The sequence below is a fragment of the Heterocephalus glaber genome, unplaced genomic scaffold (assembly GCF_053883595.1).
Source record: "Heterocephalus glaber isolate CG9 unplaced genomic scaffold, H.glaber_assembly_v1.0 deba00000738, whole genome shotgun sequence".
NCBI classification, from domain to species: Eukaryota; Metazoa; Chordata; class Mammalia; order Rodentia; family Bathyergidae; genus Heterocephalus; species Heterocephalus glaber.
The window spans coordinates 16,975,151-16,996,394 of NW_028258161.1; the positions used below are offsets into that span (position 1 = coordinate 16,975,151).

A 21,244-nucleotide genomic window follows, 5' to 3' on the forward strand; every position below is an offset into this window, starting at 1 on the left:
TAAGGCAATACATACCAGTTATAACCGTCAATGTTAATTGGCTCAATTCACCAATCAAAAGAAATAGACTGGCATAATGGGTCAAAAGCAAGATCCAACAATATGCTGCAGACAACAAACACACTTAATTCAAAAAGAAACTCATAGACTGAAAGTTAAAGGGTGGAAAACAATACTCCATGCAACAGGACCCCCCTCGAAAAAGCAGCAGTAACTATCCTATTTGTTGTCCTATTTGCAGATCAAATGGATTTCAAATGAACACTAATTAAGAGAGACAAAGAAGGCCACTACATCTTTGTAAAGGGAAAAATTTCAGAGGAAGAGATGACAATCATAAATATATATGCACCAAATACTAGTTCACCCAACTATATAAAACAAATACTAACAGACATGGAAAATCAAATAAGCACTAATACAATAGTACTGGGGGACCTCAATACCCCACTGTCACAAATAGATCAACTACACCAAAAATAAACAACAAAATACTAGAACTCAACCAAACTCTTGAACAAATGCACTTAACAGATGTTTTCAGAGTGTTCCACTCCACAAAATAAGAATACAAATTCTTTTCAGCTGCACATGGGTCTTTCTCCAAAATAGACCACAAACCTGCACATAGAACATGTTTAAGTAAATGCCAAGGAATTGAAGTTATCTTGTGTATATTATCAGACCATAGTATGATGAAATTGGAGACCAATATGAAAAGAAACCACAAGAATTTCATAAACTCATGGAAATTCAACAGCACACTTCTAAACACCAATGGGTCACAGAGGAAATTAAAGAAGAAATCAGACAGTTCCTTCAAATAAATGACAATGCCAATAAAACATATCAGAATCTATGGGAGCCAATGAAAACAGTCTTACAAGGGAAATTCATAGCAGTGAATACTCATATTAGGAAAACAGAGCGACTTCAAATAAACAACCTGATACTGAACCTCAAGCTTGTAGAAAAAGAAGAGCAGGACAAATCCAAATCTCATACGAGGGAGGAAATTATAAAGATCAGAGCAGAAGTCAATGCAATGGAGACTAAGAATGATACAAAAAATCAATGAAGCCTGGAGTTGGTTCTTTGAAATAATCAACAAAATTGACAAACCCTTAGCCAACCTTATCAGAAAAAGGAAAGAAAAGACCCAAATCCATGGCAATTAGGAATGAAAAGGGTGAAATTACAACAGACCCAGCAGAAATCCAGAAGATCATCAATACTTACCTTGAGAACCTATACACTAATAAGATGGGAAACACAGCAGAAAGGACAGATTTCTAGATACATATGAATTACCAAAGTTGAATGAAGAAGACCTAAAAATTCAACCCAATATCAATAGATGAAATTGAAAACATAATTAAAAACTTATCAATGAAGAAAATCTCAGGTCCCGATGGCTTCACTGATGAATTCTACAAGACATTTAGAGAAGAACTATTGCCACTACTGTTTAAACTCTTCAATGAAATTGAAAGGGGAACAATACTCCCAAATTCATTCTGGGAAGCAAGGATCACCTTGATCCCCAAAGCAGAGAAAGACCCAACCAAAACCGGAAATGTAGGCCAATCTCACTGATGAACATAGATGCAAAAATCCTCAATAAGGTACTGGGAAACAGAATGCAGAAGATCAGCAAAAAGATCAGACACCCTGACCAAGTGGGATTCATCCCAGGGATGCAGGGATGCTTCAACATACACAAATCAATAAATGTAATACACTATATTAATAAAGCCAAAGACAAAAACATATGATCATCTCAATAGATGCAGAAAAAGCATTCAACAAAATCCAACACCCATTCATGATAAAAAAAAAACTCTACAGAAAATTGGAATAGACAGTCTCTACCTCAATCTGATAAAAGCCATCTATGAAAAACCAACAGCCAGTATCATACTAAATGGTCAAAAACTGAAATCCTTCACACTAAAATCAGGAACTAGACAAGGATGTCCACTATCACCACTCCTTTTCAATACAGTCTTGGAAACATGAGCCACAGCAATTTGACAAGAGGAAGAAATAAAAGGGATAAAGATAGGAAACAAAGAATTTAAATTGACATTATTTGCAGACTACATGATATTCTATATAGAAGACCCCAAGAACTCCACCAAGTCTTCCAGACTTTTGGTAAATTTAATGACCAAATTTAGCAGAGTAGCTGGATACAAGATCAACACACAAAAATCAATAGCCTTCTTGTACACAAACAACAGACTCACTGAGAGAGGAACTGCAGAAACAACTCTTTTCACAATAGCATCCAAAAAAAAGATGAAATACCTAGGAATCAACCTAATGAAATAAATCAAAGACCTCTACTCTGAAAAGTATAGTACTCTGAAAAAAGAGATCAAAGATGATATCAGAAAATGGAAAGACATCCCTTGCTCCTGGGTAGGAAGAACCAATATAGTGAAAATGGCCAGGGCCGGGAATTTAGTTCAGTAGCACCCTGCCTGGCTGGCAAGCACAAGGTCCTGAGTTTGATCCCTGGTACCCCAACCCCCCCCAAAAATGCCGATACTTCAAAAACTGCTATATAGATTCAATGCAATCCCAACTGAAATTCCAACAGCATAGTTCACAGACCTTGAGAAAACAATCCAAAAATTCATTTGGAACAAGAAGAGACCTAGAATACCAAAAGCAATTCTAGGCAATGAAGATAAAGTAGGGGGTATCACAATCCCCAAGTTGAAACTATAGTACAAAGCTACTGTGATAAAAAAAAAAGCATAGTACTGGAAAAGAAACAGGCCTGAGGGTCAGTGGAACAGATTAGAAGATGCAGAAACAACTCCAGACATATCAGCCACCTCATCTTCAACAAAGGAGCCAAACACCCTCAAAGGAGGAAAGATAGCCTCTTTAATAAATGGTGCTGGAAAAATTGGGTTTCAACTTGCCAAAGATTAAAACTAGACCTATGTCTCTCACCATGCACTTAAGTAAAATTGAAATGGATTAAAGATCTAAATATTAAAACAGAAACAGGGCCAGGGATTTAGCTCAGTGGTGTTGCCTCCTGCCTTGCAAGAGCAAGGTCCTGAGTTTGATCTCCGGTATGAAAGAAAGAAAGAAAAAAAGGAAGGAAGGAAGGAAAGAAAGAGGGAAAGGAAGGAAAGGAAGGAAGAAAGAAAGAATGAAAGAAAAAGAAATTAAAAAAAGAAAGAAAAAGAAAAACAGAAACACTAAACCAGCTGGGGAGAGGTTAGGTAGGACTCTTGAAGACATGGGCATAGAAAAATATTTCATGAACAAAACCTCAGTTGCCCATGAACTAGCACAAAGAATCAACAAGTGGAATCTCTTCTTATTAAAATGCTTCTGCACAGCAAGAGAAATCACCAGCAGTGTGAAGAGACAACCCACAATGTGAGAAAAAATTTTTACTAGGTGTTCCTCAGACAAAGGTCTACTATTAGAATATATAAAGAACTTTAAAAAAAATCAGACCTCCCAAATTTAAAGACCCAATCCAAAAATGGGCATCTGAAATGAACAGAGATTTCTCAGACAAAGAAGTAGAAATAGCAAATAAACATATGAAAAAATGTTCAACATCACTGGTCATTCAAGAGATGCAAATGAAAGCAACACTGAGATTCCACCTCACTCCAGAAAGAATGGCTGCTATCAAGAAATCAACCAATAACAAATGCTGGTGGGGCTGTGGGGAAAAAGGATCCTTTCTCCAGTGTTGGTGGGACTGTAGACTAGTATTGCACCACTGTGGTAATCAGCCCAGAGATACCTCAAAAAAACTCGGATTAGAAGTCCCATTTGACCCAGCTATTCCCCTGCTGGGTATCTTCCCCAAAGATTTAAAAGAATCATACCACAGTGATACATGTGCACCCATGTTCATAGCAGCACAGTTTGTAATAGCTAAAACTTGGAAACAGCCCAATTGCCCATCAACTGGAGACTGGATAAAGAAGATGTGGTTTTTTAATAAAATGGAGTACTACTCAGTCATGAAGAATAAGAAATTGGAGACTTTATAGCTAAATGAGTGCACATTGAGTTGATACTCTTAAGTGAAATAAATAGGATAGGCATGTGTAAATACTGAATAGTTTCTCTCATGTGAGAAACTGAAAGTGTAAATAAGAATTAAAATGTATAATAGATAATGTGAAACAGGAAGAAAAGGTCTAAAGGGGAACAGGAAGGGGGAGGAGTAGGGGAAAGGAAAGAAGGGAAAGGAAAAAATATGAGAAAAGGAGAAAATGGAAACAATGTCTTTGTAAATAGGGAGGAGTGGGGGGGATGAAGGGAGGGCAGGGGAATGGGGAAAAAATAAGAACCAAGATATATTTTGTAAAGGTACAGATTCCCAATAATGAATGTCAGCATATTGTATACCTAAAATGTACCAATAAAATTAATGAAAAAACAAAGCAAAGCAATCTTACATGTGCACAGTGCACAATGATCAAATCAGGGTAATCAGCATTTCCACCTCACCATTTCTTTGTATTTTGTGCCTTTGAATTCCTCTCTTCTAGTTCTTCATAAATTATTTAAGTTGTAAACTATATCACACCACTGTGCTATAGAACACTGGAATTCACTCCTCCTAATTGTATTTTGGTGGCCATTATCTGACCTCCCTCTACCTTCCCTCCCCTCCCCTTTGTAGCCTGTAGTAATCACTATTATACTCTTTTCTTGTTTTATAACAGTTGTCTCTGTCTGCATCCTCACCAGCATTTTTTGTTTCTTTGTTATAGGCATTCTGATATGAGAGGAGATTTCACTGTGGTTTTGATTTACATTTCCCTAATGGCTAGTGTTGTTGAGCATTTTCTCATATGTAAACTTTCTGTAGAGAAAAATTTATTTTTCATGTCATTTGCAGATTATTTTTTGAGTTTTGAAAGATTATTTAACATTAGCATTTTATAGAATATAAACTCAATTCAAGAGCCGAGGAAGAGATAGTGTTTTCAGCAAGTGGCACTAGACCACCTGGTATCTGTATATAAAAAATTAACCTCAAGCCTTTATTTCTATACATGAAAATAACTTGAAGGGATCTATGAACCTAAATATGAAAGCCTAAAAGTATAAAACTTTAAGAAGAAATTATAAGGGAAAATGTTTATGAATTTAGGGTAGGCAAGAACTACCTCAGATACAAAAAACATGACGTATAAAAGAAAAAAATTGATAAATGAGATTCCATCAAAATTTAGAACTTTAAATGACATCATTAAAATTAAAAAGTAGTTCTTAAACAGACCATATTTACAATGCATATAACCTATGACCAGAATATATAAAGAACTCTTTCAGCCCATTAATAGACAACCCAATTAAAAAGTAGACATAAGAAGATGATAAATAGCCAGTACAGCACAAGGAAAGGTGTGCAACTCTAGAATCAGAAAATACTGATCAGTACAATAACAAGATTGAATTATACACTACTTAGGGAGATGAAGTTAAAAGTTTTAAAAGCCTTGTCATGACTTTTTCTTTTTGTTGGATTCTCCCCCTTTGTGTTTAATTTGTCACACCCAATGGATTCATTCTGCTGGGTTTTCTGGGGTTCTGATCCTCATTGTCTTTTCCTAGGGTATTGTCTAAAATTTTTTGGAGTGCTGATTTGGTATTTATGAAGTTCCTGAGGTGCTCTTTATCATGAAAGTATCTTATTTCTCCATCAATTTTGAAAGATAGTTTTGCAGGGTACATCAATCTGGGTTGGAGGCTGTTTTCCTTTAGGGCTTGAAATACATCACTCCAAACTCTTCTTGCCTTGAGGGTTTGCATTGAGAAGTCTGCTGTGATTCTGATGGGCTTTCCTTTGTATGTGATTTGTTTCTTTTCTCTAATTGCTTGTAGAATTTTGTTCTTCTGTTGGATTTCTGGAATCTTAACTATTATATGCCTGTTTGTAGATTTTTTTTTGATCAAGGCTAGCTGGAGTCCTATATGCCTCACTTATCTGTATGTCAAGTTCTTTTTCCCTCCTTGGGAAGTTTTCTGCCATCACTTCTGTGAAGAGTTTTTTTATGTCATCTGCACTCTCTCCTCTTTCTTCATTGATTCCAGTCAGTCTTACATTATTCTTCTTTGCATCATCCAGCAGCTGCTGGATTGATTTCTCGTGTTCCCTTACAATTTTGAAGCAACTTTTCTTTTCCTGGTCACTAATTGCAATCTTATCTTCTATATCTGAAATTCTATCCTTACATTGGCTCATTCTGCTGTACAGACTTTTGATGGAGTTTTTAATCTCCTGGAAAGCTGTTTGCATCTGTTTTATGGATTCCATTTGTTTCCTATGTTGGGATTCCATCATGTTCCTCAGATTCTCTATTTTTTTATCTGTCTCTTCTCTAGATTTATTAATCATGTCTTGCACCATGAGCACAATCTTTGCTGTTATCTGAGTAATTATTTCTGATATCATTTTTCCCAGATCCTCTTTTGTTGCCAGTTCAGAGAGTCCAGGTGGTTGAGTCTCAGATTGTTCCATCTTGTTTCCCTTTGGGGTTGATGTAGGTGATCTGGAAGTCTGTTTTTGAGGCTTGTTTAAGTGTCTTCTCATTTCCATGGTGTGTGTGTGGGGTGCCTCTGGCACCCACGCAGCTCACCTTCTCTGCCCTAGGAGCTTGGGATGGTGGTGGGGGAGCTTCCTTCCAGGTGCTGGGACCAGCTCAGCTTCTCTGCCCTAGGAGCATGGGATGGCAGCAGGGGAGCTTCCTTCCGGGTGCTGGGACCAGCTCACCTTCTCTCCATTTGCAGATTTTTTTAATTGGATCATTTGGCATGGATTTTTTTTCTATTGAGTTCCTTATTTTTTTTCTTTTGTTAATCTCTTGTCAGAGGAATAGTTTGCAAATAAGTTCTGCCAATCTATAAATTGTCTCATCATTTTGTTTATTGTTTCCTTTGCTGTGTAAGCATCTTAGTTTTGTGTAAACCTGTTTGTCAATTTTTCCTTTTATTGCATGTGCTTTTGTGGTCTGATCTAAAATACTGTACTCATATCCTGAAGTGCATCCCCTATGTTTCTTCTAGAAGTTTCATAGTTTCAGGTCTTATATTTAGGTCTTTGATCCACTTTGATTTGTAGGTGGTGATTTTATATGGTTTGAGAAATGGTATGGAAGTCCCCCAGTGCCTTTAACCCTAGTGTGAGGTATTATGATGTGGAGATTTTATCCGATTATAGCATTCAGAGGTGGGACCTTTGGGAAATGATTAGGATTAGTTAAAGCCACTAGGGTAGAGCCTTCAGGATGGGTGGAGAGAGGAGAAGGGAGAGAGGAGAAGAGACAGACAGATACATGCACACTGCCTGTCTTACCACATGATGAGCTCTGTGACCTTGGAACTCTGTCAGCAAGAAGATCATTACCAGATGGTGGCCCCTAGACTTTGCACCTCAGAATCATGAGCTGATGTGAGCTTCTTTTAAAATAAAGTTACCCAGCACTCAACATTTTGTTGTAGTGATACATGCTGGCCTAACATAGAGATCAGGCTTCATTCTTCTGCACATGGATATACAGTTTCCCCAGAACCATGTATTGAAGAGACTGTCCTTTCTCCAATGAGCGTTTTTTGTGCCTTTTTTGAAAGTCAGTTGGCTGTAGATGTAATGGATTTATTTCTGGGTTCTGTATCCCACTGGTCCTTGGGCCGATTTTTATGATGGTGTCATGACATTCAAGCTACCAATTCTTGAATGCCTATGTGAATCTAAGGAATAAAAATAATGCATAACCTCTCATTATTTATATTGTTTGAAATTCCATGTAAGAGCTATTTCCTAGAATGCTTGGGATAGTTTTATGGGGGCAGTAGTCTGTGGAGTGATACTTGGAATTATTTTATTTAGGAATCCACAATTAAAATTAGTTTTTCTATTTACATTCCTTGTGGTATGGTGGAAAGGTTCAGTTAAAAATAATAAACTTGATCTTTAAATATCTTTTAGTCTGTATTTGGAATCCATGGAAACTTTTCATTATATATTTTATTAGTTTCTTGGCTTTTTTCCAAAAATACACAAAATAGAAGGAGTATTATCTACATATGACATTTCTAAAAAGAATAATGATTCAAAAGATGTTATCTGTGTAGGGGTCTTACAGACATCTGTGTAATGATTTTGTTTAACTTTAGAAACTATGGAGAAGGGATAAGAGGTATGTGGGAGCAACATGACTAAGAGAATGTTTTAGAAATAAAAATAGAGTGAGGATTTTGATAATAACTGCATGATTGTGTCTTCATTTGCTTCATCATTTGGGCATAACCAGTATGCTTGTTTCCTATTTGTCTACAGACCAGGAATTTGCATTTACTTGAGTAATTATAAGGTATGAACATAAATGTACAAGCCAAGGGAGAATTGAGATCTTTGAAGCCTGCTCTCAATAAGCTCTGGATAGCATTGTACCAGGAAACTCCGCATGGCAGACTTTGGAAGGAAGAATTGTACCTTTCACTTTTCTTGTACTCTATTTAACCCTTCCTGTCTTAGAGTGAATTTTCTGGAATCAGACTGGAAATGAAAATTTGTATGCAGAAGCTTTGTCAGGAAGTACTTTCTGGAGTAGAGTTGGCCAGAATTAGGAAATAAAAATACAGGACAGGACAGATGTGGCTGTATAGGCCTGTAATCCCAGCTACTCAGAAAGCTGAGGCAGGAGGATTGCAAGTTTGAAGGCAGCATGGGCAACTTAGTGAGACCCTGTCTCAGAATAAAAAAATAAGAAATCAGAGGTAGTCTCTGAGTTCAAATCCCATTACCCCCCAGAAAAAGAAGCCAAGTTAAGTTTGACTTTCAGATAAGTAGCATATGACTTCCAATATGTCTTTTGAGACTAGCTCATGAAATTCCAAATTACCCTGTTACTAAACCTCTCAGGATTTATGAAGTTCAGGACATCTGAGATAGAGAGCAACTGGGAATACACAATTTTATAACACTACAGTATTACAGAGTACAAGACTGTAACATTATATATTGTATTAGTTAGTTGTTCATCACTGGCACAAAATACCTGATGTACCCAGCCTAAAGGCAGAGTGGTGTCGGTCTATAGTCAGCTGCTTCCCAGCACTGTCACGGAAGGCAGAAGTGTCACGGAAGAAGCAGAGGGCCAAGGAAAGCTGGTGGCCTCATGGGCCTCAGGCAGCAGAGAGTGCAAGAATGAGCCAGAGAGAAGGAAAGGGGCTGGGGACAGGATATACCCTCCAGAGCCACTCCTGGTGACTTCCTTCCTCCAGCTGGAGCCCACTGAGCTCTGGACTCAGCAGGTGACTGACCAATGATGAGATGGCCATCCTCATGATATAGGTGCCTCTGTAGGCCTCTCCTCTGAACGCTGCTATGTTGGGTGTCGATCCCTCCATGGATGAGTCTTTGGGGGACACTGCATATTTACAAAATATTATATCTTATTCTGTAATATTACTACATGCTGTTTTACTACACACATGGTAGTGTTATATGTTATAGTTCTTTGAAGTAATATTGTGCCACTATTGTATTATAGCAATATATTATTCTTTATAAGAAAGAGTATTGGGGCATCTGCTTTTTCATTGGTGTCATAAATAAGAGATAAAATAATATAGTCATTATCTATTGCTGTGTAACAGTTATTCAAAACTTAGCAGCTTGCAACAACACATAGACATGCACACCATTTCTGCAGGCCAGGAATCTAGATACAGAATTACCAATTTTAATCCATCACAAGGCTATAGTAAGGGCCTCTGTTGTGGTTGAGACCAAATGTCCCCCAAAGCTCACATGTTAATGGCTTGATTCCCAGCTGAGGGTGCTTTAGGGAGGTGGTGAAAATGTTAGGAGTTGAGGCCTAGCTGCAGGAAGTAGGCACTGGGGGTGTGTACTTAAAGGTGGTATCAATACCTCTGCCCATGCATCTCTTTTTCACTTCCTGGCCACCATGAAATGAGTAGCATTGCTCCTGTTGTGATATAACACCTCATCACAGGCCAAAGCAAACAAGCTAAGTGACCATGGACTGAAACCTCTGAAGCTGTGGACCAAAATAAGACTTTTCTTCATTAAGTTGATTTCTTTCAAGTTTTTCATCACAGCAATAGAAAGCTAAGTAACACAGTCTCTCATAAGACTATAGTCAAGGTCTTGGCCAGGATTATTATCTCTCCTACAGGCTCCACTGGGCAGGGATCCACTACCACGTCCACTCATATTTCTGAAAAGATTCAGTTCCTTGACGGTTATTGGCCTGAGTGCTTCAGTTCCTCACTGAATGTTGCCACATGGCCCTCTTCCACATGGCAGCTTGTATTACCTGAACGTGCTGAATAGGCGCACAAGACAGAAGGACAATTGGGATAAAAGTACCAGAAACTCAGTGGCTTAAATCACAGAAATGTATTGTCTCACAGTTTGGGAGCTGAAGTTCAAAATCAAAGTGTTGTCAGGTCATGCCTTCTCTGAGGACTCTAGGAAAAGATCTATTCTATTCCTTTCTCTTAGTTTTGAGCATTGCCAGAAGTTCTTTAAATTATGGACACATCACTCCAGTCCCTGCCTCTGCCATCATGTGGGATTCTGTTATGTCTGTCTGTCTCTGCATCTCTATCTGCAGTTCTCTTCTCTGGGCCTGCCTGTATAAATGTGTCCATTTCCAATAAGGTCACATTTACAAGTATTTGGGACACATCTCTTTTGAGGAGGCTCAACTCAGTCCAACCCAGTAAGATAATCTTGTAAATAACATCCTGTCATTTTTTCTATATTCTGTTTATTAGAAGCAAATTAGTAGGTCCAGCCCACATACACAAAGAGATGATTCTCAAGTGTGTGAACACTAAAAGGGAAGAATTCAGGATACCACTGGAAACAAGTCAGATCAGTCCACCCAAAAATACACTTGATACAATGAAGAATACATATATATATATATATATATATGCAATCAGAATTACATTCAAATCAGTAGGGTAGTTGAGAATGTTGACATTCTCAACAAGGTGACAAAGATTTCATGTGATGAGATTTGGTGAATTTCACAGTCACTCTATCTGAGCCAGTAATACTACCCTAGAAAGCTTGTCTTAATACTGTGAATGATGTACAAAGACATTCAGGAGATTCTATCCAACTGGCACTCTGAACTCTTCATACACCAGACAACTTTAGAGCCCAATGATACGAGACTCATGGCTGGTGTCCTTTTTTGTAGGACTCACAGTCAACGTGTCCAATTTAACTTTCTTGACTTTGTTGTCATAGATTTTACCCTTTGGAGAAGTATACTGTATACAGCATCAGTTTATATCCTAAAGACCTTGTTGGGAATAGTGCTGACACTGCACTGATGATTCATTGCTTTCAGGAGGTGCAAGGGCCCCAGAGGTGGTAGATAAAAGAGCTTATCCTACATTAGTGTATCTCAAATAAGATCATTTCTATCTTACTAAATGAAGAGACCAAACCATGACTTATGTTTCATATTTCTAAAGTCAATCTAAGACATTTGTAGACGTAATCCAAAGGAAAAAAGGAGCACTTTTCTTGGTGAAAGTACTATTTAAAAATTATTGGCATCAACATACTTCTAAAACTGCTATACAGATTCAATGCAATCCTGATTGAAATCCCAACAGTATATTTGAAAGAGCTAGGGAAAACAATCCAAGAATTCATTTGGAACCAAAAGAGACCTAGAATAACAAAAGCAATTCTAGGCAACAGAGACATGGCAGGGGGTATCACAATCCCCAACTTGAAACTATATTACAAAGCCACTGTGATAAAAAAACACTATGGTACTGGCAAAGAAACAGACCCGAGGATCAGTGGAATAGATTAGAAGATGCAGAAACAACTCCAGATATACTCAGCTACCTCCTCTTTGACAAAGGAGCCAACCATCCTCACTGGAGTAAAGATAGCCTCTTTAATAAATGGTGTTGGAAAAAGTGGATTTCAACCTGCCAAAGTTAAAACTAGACCCATACCTATCACCATGCACTAAACTAAGATCGAAGTGGATTAAATGTCTAAATATTAAAACAGAAATATTAAACTTGCTGGAAGATAAGTTAGGTAGAACTCTTGAAGACATTGGCATAGGAAAAGACTTTATGAACAAGTCCTCAGTAGCATGGGAACTAGCACAAAGAATCAACAACTGAGATCTCATCTTATTAAAAAGCTTCAGCACTGCAAAAGAGAAACCACCAACACAGATAAGAGACAACCTACAAAGTGGGAAAATATTTTTACCAGCTGTTCCTCAGACAAATGTCTACTATCTAGAATATATAAAGAAGTCAAAAAAACCAGACCTCCCCCAAATATGAAGACCCAATCCAAAAATGGGCACCTGAAATGAACAGACATTTCTCAGACAAAGAAGTAAAAGCAGCAAATAAACATATGAAAAAATGTTCAACATTACTGGTCATTTGAGATATATAGATGGAAACAACACTGAGATTCCACCTCACCCCCAAAAGAATGGCTGCTATCATGAAATCAACCAATAACAAATGCTGGTGGGGTTGTGAGAAGAAAGGAATCCTTCTCCATCATTTGTGGGAGTGCAGACTGGTGCAACCACTGTGGAAATCAGTATGGAGATACCACAAAGAACTAGGATTAGAGAGCCCATTTGACCCAGCTATTTCCCTACTGGGTATCTTCCCAAAAGAATTAAAACCATCATACCACAGCGATATATGGGCACCCATGTTCATAGCAGCACAGTTTGTAATAGCTAAAGCTTAGAAACAGCCCAATTGCCCATCAACTGGAGACTGGATAAAGAAGATGTGGTTTGTTTTTTTTTAATAAAATGGAGTACTACTGAGCCATAAAGAACAAGAAATAAGACATTTATAGCTAAATGGATGCACATGGAGGCCATACTCTTAAGTGAAATAAATAGGACACACGTGTAAATACCTAATAGTTTCTCTGGTGTGAAAAACTAAAAGTGTAAATAAGGATTGAAATGTATAATTGATAATTGGAATAGGGATAAAAGGTCTAAAGGAGTAGGGAAAGTGGGAGGGTTAGGGGAAAGGAAAGGGAAAAGAAAAAAAAACATGAGAAAAGGAAAAAATGGAAACAAAGTCTTTGTAAATAGGGAAGGGTGGAGGGGGTGAAGGGAGGGCGGGGGAAGGGGAAAAAATAAGATACATCATGTAAGGATACAAGATCCCAATGATGAATGTAACTGTATTGTACACCTAAAATATACCAATAAACTTAAATTATTGACATCAAAATCTAATCATTATAAGTAGGATGTATGAAAAAGTAATTTCATTTTCTGTAACATCTTACATTGCTTTAGGCTCTGCATGCCAGTGGATTATGAGACAACACTCTTAAACTTGTCCATGAAAGGAACTTGGGCTCGTCCTTTCTAAACTAGATTCTTTTGGATAAACACAGTCACTTTTGTTTTGTTTTGTTTGTTTTTTGGTAGGGGGGATTAAACTTGGGTCCTTGCGCTTTCGAGGCAAGCGGCGGAACCACTGAGCTAAATCCCCAGAAAACACAGTCACTTTGGGGTAAATGTTTTTCCCTTCCCTTGGGTCACATCAGGGTACAGGGAGAAGTTTATGTCAAAATCATATCAATAATATCTTTGGATTTCCTAAAATCTGTTCCATAGAAAATTTTAAAGTATGTAGCAGATTTATATGTTTATGTATACATACACAAATTTATATATACATGCTCATTTACAAACAATACACACATATCCATATATATGCCCATTCACACACATATAAATTATGTATGTATATATTTATAATATATAGTTTATAGTAGTTATGAACTAAAACAACCAAAATATCCATCAACAGATAACTAGTTAAGTAAACTATATGTCTATTTATACAATGGAATACTTTGCATCAATTTTAAAGAATTAGGTAAATCATATAAACAGATATGGAAAGATAAAGACCATAACTAATTGGGAAAATTAAGTTTCAGAATAGTATTTATAGCATAGTGGGTTAAGTACTATGTATGCAGAAAGATGTGTGTATATGCACATGATTAGAAAAAGGACTAAAGTGGTTATGAGCCCAGCTAAACCTCTCAGGAGTGTGCGTTTGGCTGAAAGGATGGAAGTGTGAAAAGTTTTACTTTTTATTCCATTGTTTGGAATTTTAAAATGTGTAGTATTTGTGTAATTGGAATTATACAAATGTGTAAAATCCATAGTGCTGTGTAATTGAAATTACTTGAAGTTTTATTGTGTTTCCTATGAAAGATATGTAACAGCAGTTAATATGTTAATAATAGGAAAAGCTACCTGCATTGACAAGTTATGTATCACACCTCAAGAGTTGATTTCTCGCTTGGGAGAATTTGGACAGTTCTGCCCTGTGAGCTTGGCAGAATCATATGAATTATTTGATTGTTCTGAAACCACCTCCTTGGAATTTGCAGCAGAATTTAGGGGCCACTATTATAAAATGAATTCTCGGGAAAAACTGAATGTAAGTTTCTTCCAAACTCCAAATATTCACTCATGAAAGAGAAGACCTTAACTTTAAATTCATCAAATAGCAGTGGGGGGGTGCACCTGGGACACTCAGAAAACTGGGACAGGAGCACCATTCTTGAACCTGTGACTGTGGTCCAGTAAGGTGATCAGAAGATGTATTCTTAAACATAGCAGAGGTCCTGGGACCGTGAGCGGCTGTGGCCTTGGCCTGCCAGTCTATTTGGGAGAGCCAGTGGGAGCCTTGTGGGTGAGGGGAGGCTGAGCATCAAGCACTGAGCACTCAGGTCAGCATCCAGTGAGCTCTGTGGGAGGGCTTCAGAAGGGAAGTCAGCCCGTGGAAATGAAGCAAGAGCTGATGCTGGTTTCTTGTGCTTTGATATATGTTCTATCACTGAAAGAGACTTTGTACAGTCATCCCTCATATCCAGGGGGACTGGTTCCAGGATATCCCTGCTAAGAACACCAAACCTCGTATAAAGCCTCAAATTCCTCATATAAAACAGCAGAGTTTGCATATAACCTATACAGGGCCTTCCTTATATTTTAGATCATCTCTAGGTTACTCATGGTGCCTAATAAAATGTAAATGTCATGTAAATAGCTGTTATAATGCATTGTTTGGAAGATAATGAAACAATTGTACATGTTCATATAAAATCAGTTTTCTTTGCTGAGTAATTTCAGTGTTTGGCTGAATCTTGGGATGCAGTAACCACAGATGCAAAGGGCAAGCTGTTCATGTCTTAGTTATTTTTCTCATTGCTGAGGCAAAATACCCAACACCCAGAGTTAAAGGAGGAGAGGTTTAGCTGCCTCAGGAGGTTTCAGTCCATCATCACTGGCGCCAAGGCAGGGTGGCACTGCAGAGGAGAAACAGCTCATGGTGGACAGAAAGTAGCAAAGCAAGCAAGGTACAAGACAAGCCTCTTTCTGTCCCTTATATTGTATCCAGACTACCAGGATTAGTGCAGTGCCAAGCCAATCAGTAGACTGATTCAATAATCACCCACCCTTAATCCTAGGACCTTAATCCCAGCATTGTACCATGAATCAGTCACACACTCTGATTCAGCCATCTCTGAAAAAGCCCCACCTACAACGGCATGAGGCTTTGGGGAAACATCTAGGCACAAGCTGTAACTATGTCCATGGCTATAGAAGGCTATTTCTGTTTAATGGAAAGAGTTTTGTTCTGTATTATGTTCATATTTAATAATATAGAATGGTTGGTATTTGAAGACAATGAAAATCAGATGCCTCTGAGCATTTTACTTTCCTCTGAAGAATTTGAATTTTTTGATTTTTAAAAATGAAGGAGTTACTTACTTTTTTGTTTGGTACCAAGGATTGAACTCAGAACCTTGCGCTTGCAAGGCAGGCAGCAGAACCACTGAGCTAAATCCCTGACCCCAGGAATTGCTTATTTCTTCCTACTTATTTAATGGTAATTAAAAATCTTAAAACTAGAAGTGGCATTAGAGATCATGGATCTGGTTCATCCCTGGTATTTTACAGAGTTATAACTGGCCTGCCAAAGAGCACTGCTTAACTAGTTAATTATACTGCAAGGAAAAAAGACAAGCCAGCAGGTGACTGTACACCCCAGTGCTGGTCACAGCATAGGAGCTCACCAAATGTTTTTGTATCAATGAATGAGATAGAGACCTTAGACTACTTAGGAGGATTACCACAGGGGACTTCTGTGGGAGAAAAGTTGCTCTGATGAGGCAGGCAACATTGTTCCTAAAAATGGGGAAAGGAATGGGATAGCCTCTGTGGATTTTTTATCTGAATATTATTGCTGTTTTTAATGTTCTTTCTCCTGAAATCTTTTTTTTTAATAGAAATTTTTGGAGAACCCAGAATTGTATGTGCCTCCCTTAGCACCTCACCCACTACCATCTGCTAACATGATCCCCAAAAGGCTAACACTGTCAGAGCTGAAGAGTCGATTCCCAAAGAGTGCTGAGCTCCAGGGCTACTGCCCAGTGACCTATGAGGAGGGGGAGCACAGGCAAGTCCTTGTCCTTGGGGAAGTGCAGAAATGACACCCTGCTCAGAGTGAGCGGTTCATGTAACAGTGTTAACATTGATAGCAGATAAATGGATCAAGAAAATGCGGCATTAACACACAGTGCCATAAAGATAAAGTTGATTAATTTGTAGGAAAACGGACGCACCTTGAGACCATAATGTTACCAAAAATAAATCAAATACATAAGCTTAACTATCGCACAGTTTCTTCTTGTATGAGAAACCTGAAGAATAAATAAAGAGTGAAATAAAAGAGATAATAGGAAGTAGGGGATAGATCTTTCTCAAAGGGGAAGGGATCAAAAGATATGAGGGAGCGGGGAAAAAGGGAGGGATAGAGGATGAAAAGAAGAAATAAGACATGTTACTTGTACCAACTCCACACAAGGAATGTAATCGTTTTGTATTGCAAACAAATATACAAAAAAGGAGCTCTAGAGATGGATGGATGTGGGACGTGGAAAAGGGGATGAAAAGAGGGCTTAAGATACGTTGTGTGCATGTGCCAAGTCCCCATAAGAAATGCAAACATTATGTACTATACACATGTAGAATTGTAAAGGTTCACTTTTTTAACTGAGAAAATGTTTCTTACTTGAGCAGCAGAGGTCAAAAGAGAAAGCATTTTTGACGTCTTATTTACACAGTACTGCATATTAATTACATGACAGGGTGTTGTTTTTATCTTGCAGATATGAAGCCCTAGTACCTGGTAACAGTAACTATGTTGTTGAGTATCGTGATCGTATATATATTTGTGAGAATAAAGAAAAACTCCAGAAATTTTTAAGGTGAGATTATTCTTTACATCACAAATATTTATTGGATATCTGAGGTGGAGGACTGGTCCTTACTGTCCTCAAATCTGAGGCTCCAGTCTAAAATAGACTTAAATATATGATAACAAGCAGGCATGGTGGGACATGCCTGTAAACCCAGCACTCGGTGACTGAAGCAGGAAGATCACTGCTGATTTGAGGCCAACCTGGGAAACAAAATGTGATTGGGCCCTAAGAGTGGGGACATGCCTGAAGTTCTGGTGAAATGCAGCCAAAAGGTGTGACTGAAATGTCTGAATAAGGACTGGAGATGGGCCAGATCAGTAGTGGCAAACCTACGGCACGCATGCCACAGTGGGGTGTTTGTTATCATTGAACACTCTGAAAGGTTCACCGTCACTGGACTAGATCAAGGGAAAGAGGGATAGGTTCCAAGCAGAGGGGCTTCCAACCAACCTGGCCTTGAGGGGGCCCAGAACTGGAAAACTGCAGCATGGCTGGATGTGATAAGGCGAGGGAAGGGAGAGAGGTGAGCAGGGCTAGAGTGGAAGGTCTAACAAAACCACTGTCCAGAGTCTGACTTGGCCCTGAGGACAGTGCCAGATCACTGCCTGGCTTGAAGCTGGAGGCCGGTATTAGAATCAGTTTTGCTTTGGCGTGAGACCACCGTGGGTGTGGAGAATAGGTTGGAGGCAGGAATGCCAGTTTCTTAACCCTGGCCAGATACTATGGCGTGTTCAAGCATAACCATGAGTGCAGTGAACTTGGGACCATGCCCTGAGAAGTGCCTTGCACCAAGGTTGGAAGAGATTCCCGGAGAGGCTGAGAAAGAAGAACCCGCACAGGTGGAGGAGTGTGGCAGGGGGTGGGAGACCTGGAAAAGAGCACCTGTGGGTGTGCTTACAGGGCTGAGTGTTGTCCAGCCCAGGCCATTTGGGGGCTGGAAGGCGTGTGAGGCTGAGGTGGTGCAGGACACCAGTGCCCATGGCCAGCGTGTGTTTTGCTCCCTGACTGAAGGGAGCTAGGAGGGATGCACAAGAGACAAGGAGATCAAGACCTGGCACTGGCCCAGAGACTGCATTCGGATGCTGCAGCAGCTGGAGGATGAGCAGCTGAGGGAGTCAGGTTGGATGTGAATCCAAGACCCAGGGAGCCCACAGCTGGACCCCACACCCTGGGCTGCAGAGGACAGCAGCTCCTCATGCACTGCAGACCTTTATGGTCTCACAGGAAGTTGGGACCAAAGTTCTTGATCAGCTTTATGATTTTTAACCACTTAACAGCTCAGCCCAAGCATCATATGGGCAGTGCATTTGTTTACATCCTGATTGTCCTAAGGGTAGCTCAGGCAGGTGTCATTTCAATCAGTTGATTCTTCTTTGCACAAGATACACTTGTATGTCTGTTAGTTTTATATCGACTATTTTTGCATACATTTTTACTTAGAAAGTTGTATTTGCCTTTGATATTTGTTTCTAGTGAAACCTAATAATATGTTTCTAGTGCAATCTAATAATAAGTTGTAGTTATTTTCTTCTACTAATTCAATTTATTTTATTTGTGAAAAATAACCCATAATTTTGTACTACAATCTATGAGAGCTCTTATAGTAAGTACATAATTTTTATACTTCTCCAGAACTCAGTGATACCCTTTTACAATCCAGAACAGACACATTTGGGACACTGAGACTGAATAGCAAGGACATGCCAAAAGATCTGCAAAAGAAAAAACTGAAAAAGGGAGAAATGTTTGCACATCAGAGAGGAACAGTCTGTGTTATAAAATGGAAAGACAAAAATGATGTCTCCTTTTTGTCAACTATTCACAATATAGAAATGATAGAATTTGACAGAAAAAAATGAAACTAAAGAAATTCCAATAGTCGTCAATGATTATAATAATTCTATGGGTGGGATTGATCAACATCTATAAGCTATTGTGTAATTGATCAAAAAGCAAGAAAAAATATTATTATAAGACACTTATGCACCTTCTGGACCAAATGACATGGAACTTGCTTGTTATTTATTCAAAACAAGGAGTTCAAAAAGTCATTTATAGTTTAAATTAGGTCTAGTAAACCAAATAATTGAAAAATATGGAATAGTGAAAGGCCAACCAGGACATCCATCATCGATGCCTTCACTATTACATTTAGTGGGCAGACATTTTATTGAAATTATACCATTTACATAAAAAAGGAAAGGCCAACGCAACAGTGTAAAGTGTTCAAAGAAAGAGAATAATGCAAAAAGAATTCAGAAAGAGATTAGATACTACTGTCCAGATTGAAACATTGAATTGTGTACTCAACGTTTTAAGATACACCATGCACAAAGAAACTATTGAATAAATTTGATAAAACTGTTGTTTTCTATTTCCTGTTATATTATCTTACGAAAATTAGTGAACTTTCATGTAGACTGAATGACACCTGCAGAGAGGGCACTGGACCCTGTGCCACCTGTCGCGAGGCTCACTCTGTCCAGGTGTTTGACCACAGAAAGAGCAAGGGTATGGAGCTGAAGGAGAAAGTGTGGATTTTCTTTTCTTTTCTTCTGGGGGGTGGTGTGGTAGCTATGAACACATTTCAATGAAGATGCATAGGAAGGATCCCAGAAAGAAGGAAAGGGCACAGATGCAAGGAGAGGGCGAGAGAATGAAGCAGTGACCCACAGTAGGGTGGGGACAGGGAGGCAGCTCTGTGGGGAAGGATGGCCTTCTGTGTGCCGCACCCTTGAGGAAGGAAATCCAGTCTGAGGTTTCCATCCTGTGCCTCATGTGGTGTCTGCCTTGGGGATGAGGAGGTACTTGGCAAATTAGAATTTTGAGGAGAATAAAGAAAATCCTATCTAGTTGCTGTGAAAAAGAAGAAAACAGAATAGGTGAGCAGGGCTGAGGACCCAGTGAAGCAGATGACTGAACTTCCAGGAGCCCCAGCCTTCCCACTTGCATAATTTCTCCAGTGGAGAAAAACAAGTAGTGAGCTTTACCTTTCAGGTGCCCTGTGTAATTTAAGTTCTTGTATGCAGAGAATGAGTGTATTTGTTATCATCTGTCTACTAAACTTTGTGTTCTTAGGTTGCCACTGAAATACTGGGATCAGAAGTTGCCACACAAACTTCCCCCGTTGAAGGAGCCCATGAACCTCACTAGTCTTCCTTTACCTGGATATCTGGAACAGGTTAGAGGAGTAAAAGATGCCTTCTTTTATGGTCATTTTCATTTTGGTAGAAATAAATTTCAAGGCAGAGTTTTCTGATTGTTTTCCTTTTCTTCTGTTTTGTTGTTGTTGTTTTTGGTTTTGCTGCCTTTCTGTTTTGTTTTGATTTTTGTTTTTGAGACAGGGTCTTGCTAAGTAGTCCAGGCTGGCATCGAACTTATGGTGAAACTCTTGCCTCAGTTTCCCAAATGCTGGGATTAAAGGCATGTGCCACCACCACGTCCAGCTAGAGTGTTCTGATTTTAAGCTGCAAATCTCTTAATGTACTTTATTCATGGGTCGTTGTTAAAATGTGTGAAAGGCACCTACTTTCTTAGCTAATTCCTAAGTATCTGCACTAAATGGAAGACAGAAGATGATCCTGAAATCATTTATGTTTGACTTGGATATGTAGCTTGTGTCCTATTTTTGAATTTCAGTGACTATAACATTTTTTCATAATTTGAAAAGTGCAGAGTCAGTCTCTGAGAGGTTGAAACACTGCTCAAAAAAAGAGTTGAGTTTCAGAATCAGGACAAGTTAACCATAAAGCCCACACTTCGCCCCAAATTCAGACGAATCTGTCTATTCAAGTCACATTTTATTTATTCAGATGTGACTTTTAAAAATAACAGAACTTATCAATTACCAAATGCTATTTTAAAAGCTGTTTTAAAAATCTGTACAGAGAT

At 38.7% G+C, this 21,244-nt stretch overlaps 1 protein-coding gene across 8 annotated transcripts in view; it reads left to right on the top strand.

The window, feature by feature from the left end:
• Positions 1-21,244, top strand: part of Ak9 (adenylate kinase 9) — a 137,219-nt gene that overhangs the window by 103,267 nt on the left and 12,708 nt on the right. For 7 of the 8 annotated variants that reach the window (XM_021242008.2, XM_021242006.2, XM_021242005.2 and 4 more), the window contains 4 exons: positions 14,330-14,526; positions 16,379-16,548; positions 17,261-17,359; positions 20,432-20,534. In XM_021242008.2, coding sequence (XP_021097667.1) covers positions 14,330-14,526; positions 16,379-16,548; positions 17,261-17,359; positions 20,432-20,534 — 569 coding nt within the window. Of the gene's footprint in view, positions 1-14,329; positions 14,527-16,378; positions 16,549-17,260; positions 17,360-20,431; positions 20,535-21,244 lie in introns of those variants that run through there. The other variant, XM_087207067.1, reaches the window with a different exon arrangement.